This window comes from Poecilia reticulata, unplaced genomic scaffold (genome assembly GCF_000633615.1).
Source record: "Poecilia reticulata strain Guanapo unplaced genomic scaffold, Guppy_female_1.0+MT scaffold_159, whole genome shotgun sequence".
Classification (NCBI taxonomy): Eukaryota; Metazoa; Chordata; class Actinopteri; order Cyprinodontiformes; family Poeciliidae; genus Poecilia; species Poecilia reticulata.
The window spans coordinates 156,665-165,083 of record NW_007615017.1 but is presented as its reverse complement, the minus strand read 5'-3'; the positions used below and the strand labels follow the sequence as shown (position 1 = coordinate 165,083).

The 8,419-nt window shown below is 50.2% G+C and overlaps 1 protein-coding gene across 1 annotated transcript in view; it reads right to left on the bottom strand.

Annotated features, from left to right (window-relative positions):
- Nucleotides 1-4,499: 4,499 nt before the first annotated feature.
- The window catches only part of clip3 (CAP-GLY domain containing linker protein 3), an 8,310-nt gene continuing 4,390 nt past the window's right edge, over nucleotides 4,500-8,419 (bottom strand). Inside the window, exons 3-14 of the mRNA XM_008402002.2 lie at nucleotides 8,202-8,341; nucleotides 7,315-7,408; nucleotides 6,809-6,970; nucleotides 6,613-6,731; nucleotides 6,292-6,528; nucleotides 6,071-6,206; nucleotides 5,847-5,990; nucleotides 5,642-5,773; nucleotides 5,413-5,536; nucleotides 5,246-5,313; nucleotides 5,089-5,161; nucleotides 4,500-4,864 (exon numbers count right to left, since the gene is read on the bottom strand). Coding sequence (XP_008400224.2) covers nucleotides 4,810-4,864; nucleotides 5,089-5,161; nucleotides 5,246-5,313; nucleotides 5,413-5,536; nucleotides 5,642-5,773; nucleotides 5,847-5,990; nucleotides 6,071-6,206; nucleotides 6,292-6,528; nucleotides 6,613-6,731; nucleotides 6,809-6,970; nucleotides 7,315-7,408; nucleotides 8,202-8,341 — 1,484 coding nt within the window. The 3' untranslated portion in view covers nucleotides 4,500-4,809. The remainder of the gene's footprint in view (nucleotides 4,865-5,088; nucleotides 5,162-5,245; nucleotides 5,314-5,412; nucleotides 5,537-5,641; nucleotides 5,774-5,846; nucleotides 5,991-6,070; nucleotides 6,207-6,291; nucleotides 6,529-6,612; nucleotides 6,732-6,808; nucleotides 6,971-7,314; nucleotides 7,409-8,201; nucleotides 8,342-8,419) is intronic.

Sequence of the window (8,419 nt, the reverse complement as noted above, 5' to 3'; positions counted from 1 at the left end):
AACCAGGATCAGAACCAGGATCAGAATCAGGATCAGAACCAGAACCAGAATCAGGATCAGAACCAGCTACCCGGCGGCGGAGGCCCGGGCCTGGTCGGGTCGGGTCGGGCCGGGTCGGGCCGGGTCGGGCTGACTGGGCCGGGCTGAGCGAGGAGACCGTCCGGATGAGTCTGGTTCCGAGGTCATAGAACCAGAACCAGAACTTTCAGATTTTTCAAGGAGTTAAATTATGATAAATATTTCAAAGTTGTTGGACTTTCTGAACCGAAGATGGACCGGACCGTCCGGTACCGCCTGGTTCTTTTCCCTTCTCTGTGTTTGAGTTACTCTGGATTCATTTGGGTTATTTAGCCTCACATGACTGGTCGATGTTTTTCCTGCTGCTCGGAGCCGAACCGGGCCGCTGACCATCAGAACCATTTAGAAACGTTTAATTTAAATTAATAACAGTTGAAAAACATCTTCCAGAGCCATGTATGAAATATCCACCCCCTGATTTTCTTTTATCATCAAACTAGTTCAAAAGTCAAAAATAACACAAAGTCATTTTTAAATGCAGGTTTTCATCGTCTGCATGTGAGGAAATCGGCTCTGGCTGTTTGCTGGAGGCCCAAAGCTTTAGAAACCAGGAACTGACAGAGGATCCAACCAGTCAAAATTAGTATAAAAAACTAATTAAGAACAGTGATTTCTTTGCTAGCAGGCTAGCAGGGGCGCTAGTGGGCTAACAGGGGAGCTAACGGGCTAGGAGGGCGCTAGTGGGCTAACAGGGGAGCTAACGGGCTAGGAGGGCGCTGGCGGGCTAGGAGGGGCGCTGGCGGGCTAGGAGGGGCGCTAGCGGGCTAGGAGGGGCGTTGGCGTGCTAGCAGGGGCGCTGGCGGGCTAGCAGGGGCGCTAGCGGGCTAGGAGGGCGCTAGCGGGCTAGGAGGGCACTAGTGGGCTAGGAGGGGCGCTAGCGGGCTAGCAGGGGCGCTAGCGGGCTAGCAGGGGCAGTTTTTGTTCACCTATTTATCTCGAGTGGACAGAACCAGTCCGTTTGTCTGCAGAACCTTGGATTAACCCTTTGCCGTCATCCAGGAGCAGAAGACGTTTTCTCCTCCCATCAGCCTCTTTCACGCTGGAACCAAGCTGATAACATTCAGATCAGCAAATATTTGTCAAAGCAGCAGAACCTGAACAATTGAGACATCTGGGCCTTTTAAGGAGACCAGTGGTAGCACAGCGCTAACTTTACTGCTAACCTCTGGCTGTTTTGTAAAACCTTCAGTTGAAGTTCAACATCTGTTGACATTTTGTTTACTGTAGTTAAAGGTTTATATTCATGTGGTCACATTTGTGATTTTAGTTTAGAAATGTTGGGACAATGTCATGCAGTAGCATAAATGCGCCGCTAGGTGGCAGAAGTGGGACATTTTGGGCCTGACCGCGTCTCCGGTCCAAACAGGTCAGTTCGGAGCAGAAAGCCGATACGTAATGATTATTAACATGACTGTTTACCTCGGGATAAATACGATAAAATGGCGAATCTGAATGTCAGCACGATGGATTCAGTTCGGTTCTGTTCCGGACGGTTAAACATTCAGTGTTTCCTGAGTCGGTCCTACAGGCTCCCGTGCAAAAACATTGTTCTGCTTAGTGTGGCATGACGGCGTATTGATATCGCGGAGGAAATAAGAAATGTGCGCGCTATGACGTCATAATGTGATAGTTATGTTGTTTAAACGTGATGGTTTCTTGTCCAGAAGGTGGCGGTAGTGGGCCGCACTCTGAGCAGGATCCGGAACAGGAAGCGTTCGGTGAACGAGCATCTGAAACTGGGGGGTTCGGTGCCTCATAAAAGGCTGAGAACCACTGCACTACAGTCACATTCACCCATTCACACTGATGCGCAGCTCGGTAGGCAGTTTGGGGTAAAGTAAGGTGCCCAGGGGCACATCGACACGTGGAAGCTGGAATCGAACCTGCAACCTTCTGATCGCAAGACGACGACTCCACCCACATCCTCTATAATGTGCATTAGTTCACAAGGTAACAATTCCTGACATAATAAGCTGATGTGATGCTATAGATGAACTATTAGGAGTGTGATTGTTCATCACAATCATTTTACAAAGTTGTATGATGACTGTTAATCCAGCCTGCGATGAATTCAGATCAGAGCTGCCATAACTAGAACAGGTGATTCTCATCCGCCCACCGGTGGGGCCTGTTGTTTCCTCCCATGTTTTATTTTTATACAATAACTTATATGAAACATACAGGAACAAAATAAAACAAAGAGCAGAGAACAAGACATAAATACAACATTTAGGATGTTATAAGAAAGAAACTTGTAATGTAAATTGGTGCTTGACGGCTGTACAGGGGCAAATATGATCCCTTTGGGATTGATAAAGTATAATTGATGAATATAAACCTGTTTTAATGGCTTTATGTGGAGTCCTATGTTGAAAATAAAAAAACCCTGAAAATTGGTTTTATGTTGCAGGTTTTTGTATATATTTACCATAAATAAAGAAGTTAACGCATCAGTTGTGTCACTAAAGTCCCGTTTTTCTGTTCCAAGCAAAGCAAATTCATAATGTAGTTTTCAAAACTTTTCCCAGAAAAAAGTTTGTCAGATCTTCCAGGATGGTTGAAGTTAGCACTGTAATGTTAGCTTCCGCTAGCGTTAGCAGGATTAGTGCTTCAGGTTAGCATGGCTAATGTTTTAGCTAGCAGGGCCCACAGTGATGAAGCGATTCGGCCTTTTAAAGGTGGTTTCAGCTGAAACATGGCGGTTCGACGCTCCACGGTAAACACTGAGCATGAATCTGACACTGAAACGCTTTGGTGTCGATAAAGGTTTCAATAAGGACCAGCAGACACAGGAACATTAGAAAAACATCAAATCTTTATTATATTGATAGTTATTAATATTTGAAGCATTTTCATGCTGAGAGGAAGAAAACGCAACAATCATAAAATACTGAGGGGGTTACAGACAGAGAGCATGCAGTGAGTTGATCCAACTGGTCCGACCCACTCACTCCGGCTGGAACCGAACAACACGGCCGATAAAACACCAAAACAAAAGGTACACTTAGTGAAGTTATCAAAATATAGGCTATACACTGTAGATCATTAAGACTCAATGAAACAACCAGAGCTGAGTTAGTTCCTGTACGGGTGACAGAACCAGAACAGAACCAGAGGTTCTGACCGTTCTAGCTTTACTTTCCTGCTGGTTCAGTTAAACTGAGTCCAACACTGGAAGGTTTTTATAACATCAGAGACGAGTGAAGCTGTTGGCTGTTAATGAAGAAATTCTGGACAGCAAGGAAGTGAAGCTAACAGGTGGTAGTTACAGAACTGGACCGGTCAGAACCAGTCAGAACCAGTCAGGACCGGTCAGAACCAGTCAGAACCAGTCAGAACCAGTCAGAACCGGTCAGAACCAGTCAGAACCAGTCAGAACCAGTCAGAACCGGTCAGACCCGGTTTGAACCAGTCAGGACCGGTCAGAACCAGTCTGGACCGGTCAGAACCAGTCTGGACCGGTCAGGACCGGTCAGAACCAGTCAGGACCGGTCAGAACCNCCGGTCAGAACCAGTCAGGACCGGTCAGAACCAGTCAGAACCGGTCAGAACCAGTCAGAACCAGTCAGAACTGGTTATAAGCTGCAAATAAACAGTTATGCAAAGAATTCAGGCTAAATGGGGATTATAGTGACACCTGGTGGCCAAACCAGGAAAAGTCCACGTTTACAGAGTTGACAGTGAAGTGGCTTCACTGCGACACGTTGACCGAACTGTAACTCCACATTTACTGTACAAAGACAAACTTCCACCATCACTGGCCCACAAACGGCAAAGCTCAGCTGAGACGACACAGTTAGCAGATCCAGAGTCTGAGGGGCGCTAGCTGCTACACCGCTAGCAACAAACGCTGCGCTCTGGAGAAACGTCTCATTTGGGTGGAATGGAAACAGCAAAAATCTGCACTGTGTGGATCAACTTCAGGTTCTAAAGGTCTGGTGAGGATCAAAAGAACGAAGGAAAAGCAGCGAGTCGTCTGCATACGGTGAGATCTGAGACCAGAGCTGAGGCCAAATGATCCAGGAGTTTGGTGGAATAAAAACTGATGGTTTGTTTGCAGCTGCTGTTTGCATCCATCAACCCGAAGCTGAGATTCATCCAGTCGGCACCGTTTCTCTGCCCGTTTCCTCAGTTTGAGTTAAATCCTGCAGTTGATCCAGTTTAAGGCTCCTGGTGGCAGAAGCCTGATCATTTTCAGCTCAGACATGATTTTATAATGAAATGAGGAAATTAAAGGAATGGGGGGATTAGATGAACTAAAATGAAGCGTTTCTTTAAGAACCGTCTGGTATTTACTGAGGCAAGATATGAAAATCTTATTATAAAGCAGCATCATTTTCATTTTGCCAAACATTCTGACATATAAAGAGCAGCATAAATAAAAGGTTTGTGTAAAAGGTTGCTGATGGATCAAACTCTTCGTTTCGGAAACCCGCCCAGAGCCAAGCTCTGGTTCTGAACTGTCGGATCAAAGCGATCCTCCCAGCTGATTGCAGCGAAACAGAACCATGAGGCGGAAACAGATGCACTGACCGATCCAGACCACCAGGTGGCGCCAGAGAGGCAGGGCGGATTTCAGAGCATTAGCTTGGACTCGGTTAATCAGATACAAGGCACTATAGATTTTGCTATAGAACGGCTAAACCAGGAGAAGAAGAAGACGGGGGGCGGGGCTTCGCCACCAGGCGTTCAGGGACGGAGCGATGCAGAACGTAGCGATGGGTGCGGTGGTTAGGACTGCATCTCCGCGCGGAGCATCCATGGAAACCAGCAGCAGAACAGCAACCTGCAGCACAGAGAGGAGAGGTTCTACTTCACCCATCCGGGTTCTGGGGTTCTGACAGAACCCGGTTCCATAAACGCTTCAAAACCACTGCCATCTCAAACTAAAGCTGTCAGGAGTCCGTCTGCACCAAACAGCTGGGTCCGATCGAACCGTAACGGTTCTGAGACGATAAGCTGCTGACCCAGAAATGACCTTTGACCCATGTTGGTCAGAGTTCTTCTCACCTGGATATGGAGCTCTCGGACGTCAGATCTTTAGGAGATCGCATGGTGTGGAAGTTCCTTTTCGGCTGTGACACTGCAGGCAAACAAACGGGTCAGGTTCTGTTCGCCTGAGTCGGAGCAGAACTTTTCTGCTTCTAGCGATCTGAGCAGAACTTACTGGACACTTGATGAACCTTCTTCACCATGGAGCCGTCGTTCTGCGAGCCTTCTTTGGGTCCTCCGATCCTGAACAACCAACAACGACTCAAACCATCACTTTCACGCTCCAGAACCAGGCCCGCTTTATGACAACGAGCGACACCGGGTTCTGTCAGGCAGTCCTACCTTTGGACCCGGGAGGGCGGAGCAAACACTCCATATTTGGGCAGGCAGCTGAAGTATCGGACCCCGAACACCGAGCCATCGTGTTTCCCAGTGGGCTGGTCCAACTCTACACCAAACCAGAACCCTGAGGGACACCAGAGAGACCGGGTCAGACCAGAACATTGCCTCCTCTTCACTTCATCTGGACCTCTGTTTCAATGTGCTAGTTGGTTCAGACTGTAGAACTGACCTGGAGCAAAGTCCGTCTTCCCGTAGAAGCGAACGATGCCGAGTTTCTGACCCGCCACCAGAACCTGGTCCCCCACCTCCACGTTTGTCCCCTCCGGGTCCAGACTAGCCACGGACGTCTTCTTCTTTTGGGCTGAGAACAAACCAACCAGCTCAGTCAGCTCTCCACCAGAACCAGAACCCAGTCAGACCTGATGGTCCCTCACCTTTCTCCTTCTCCTTCTTCTCCTTCTTGGTCTTCCCAGCCAGGCGGGAGGCCAGGTCCATGCGGGGGGTTCTGGGGGTGGAGGTGACTGAGGACGGAGTCGGATCCACAGCTTTGGAAATCTTTGAAACTGGAGCAAAAATACCTGCAGGTCCAAACAGATTAAAACATGAAGAGTGCTGGTCCATTAGAACCAGAACCGGGTCCAGGAAGCTCACTGCTTACCAAGCTTCGGAGGACAGATGAAGTAGCGGACTCCACCCACGCTGCCGTCGTTCTTCCCCTCTGGCTCGTCCAGCTCCACCCCGACCCACTGACCGCTGGCAAACTCCGTGGTTCCACAGAACCGCAGGGTTCCGGTCTGAGGTGGAGACAAAAGGGTTCTGGAATGAGTGAACCTGAGTGTGGCTGATGGAGGCGGAAATAAGGAACCAGTGTGGGACTACCTTCAGGTCGTCCAGAACCACCCGGTCACCCAGCTTCAGCCCCAGCGCCACCAGCATCAGGTTTCCGGGAATGTTGTCGTAGTTGGGCAGCGTGGCCTTGGGGAGGTTACAGCTGAGCGGCACGGCGTCCAGCAGCAGCTGCTTTAGGTCTTTGGCCACCATGGCCGCCTCGGTTTTGTCCAGGCTCATGTCCATCGGGTCCGGAACCACCTCAGCTGGAACCTGGCCCTTATCGTTCTGCAGAAACAAACCTACGGTCTGAGCTGCAGCTCTGCAGGAAGCCGTTGGTCGTCAAGCCCGGGACGGTGAGGCAGCGTTTACCCTGACGGTGGGGTTGGCTCCGTGCTCCAGCAGACATTTCACTGCATTCAGGCAGAGGTTGGAGGCGGCGATGTGGAGAGCCGTGCCGTAGTGGAAGTCACTGCATGTGGAGTTCAGCACTGAAGAGAGAAGAAGAAGAAGAAGAAGCTGACCTCGTCTCCTGGACTCTGTGGGTGAGTAATAATCTGACACTCACCTCTGGGTTTGGCGGCTTTGAGCAGGACTCGGATCAGCTCTGGGACGTCAAAGTAGGCAGCGTAGTGCAGCGCGTTCATGTTGGTCCACCGGCTCCGCAGACTGACATCGGCGCCCAACAGCATCAGCTGACTGGTGAGCCGCAGTGCCGCCGCTGGGTCGCCTGGACACAGGGAGGTCCAAACTGAAAGCTGCTCTGGTGGAGGACTGCCGCCACCTGGGGGAAGCTTTTACTCACCTTGCTGCACAAACATGGTCCTAACATCGGACTGGAAATTCAATCATGCAAGAGAAACCAAGCACCTGTGTCTGTCATGATCACATTATCTACTCTGAGGACTCGGATCTGATTCTGATCTTCTGTGACTGGAGGTGAGGATCAGACCTGAAACACCCGAAGCTATCAACGCCTCCCCTCTAGCCTCCAGGAACCAGCGGCGATCACTCTGGGTCTCTACCAGCCGTCCTTTCATGACCACAGAGGAAGAACGATGAAGAATTACTCACCGACTCCATGAGCTCCGGCCTTACAGCTGTAGTGAAGCAGCGTCATGTCGGTCAAACCGTCTCGGTCGTTCACATGGCAACCGCGCTTCAGGATCTGGGAGAGACAAACACTGAGCTGATCACGTCCTGCTGCCTGGGAGGACGCCTGGCATCCACAATAACTCAAACTAGCAAAGATCCGTCGTCCGTCCGCATTCCAAGGTGTTCCCAGGTGAGATCCATGGTCCCTCCAGGAAGGTCTTGTCTGTGTCCGTCCTGATCCTAACTGACTCCCATCGAGGTGCAGCAGCTCCTTGCCGACACCCAGGGAGCAACAGGCGAACTTCAGCCCAAAACACAACGCAAGTCGGCCTCTCCAGTTGCTCCAAGAAATTTACTTGGTTATGAAATTGGCGGGAATTTTGACATTTTCAATGCAGACGGATGAGCGTTTGGAGATTTGTATGGAATTAACTGAAATCTTGCTCTCAACTCAAATCTACAAAAGCCAAGAGGTGTTTGGTCCTGCTGAGTCGTGGTTGGGTCTGGTGAGGCCAGCTGCTCTGCAGTTCCCTCAGAACCTGCCGGCAGCCATTTTGATCCTTCATGATCATTTTAAAGCAGTTTTCACACCTTCCATTTCTGCTCTAACAGCCCATTCAGACAAAAAGCACCAGAACCAGAACCTCTCACATCAGTTCTGATTTGAGAGGTTCTGGTTCCTACTCTGAATCCAGGACTCACGTCAAGATGTTTTTTCATGTCATTACAGTGAATTGAGGCGTTTCGGTGCTAAACTGAGCGGCTCCAGCTCAACTCCTGCGGTTCTGACCGTTTGTCCTGCGGTTCTGACCGTTTGTCCTGCGGTTCTGACCGTTTGTCCTGCGGTTCTGACCGTTTGTCCTCACCTCGTTTCCGATCACGTCGATCTTGTGCTGCACCTGCGGGACCCACTGGCGGACGATGGCGAACAGCTCGGGGATGGAGGTCCGCGGGTCGGCCAGGATCTCCTGACACGCCGGGTCGTTTGGGTCAAAGAAGGTGAAGGCTGCAGAGTTAACAGAGAGAGGAGACCGGATCAGAACCGGGAGACCGGATCAGAACCGGGAGACCGGATCAGGAGACC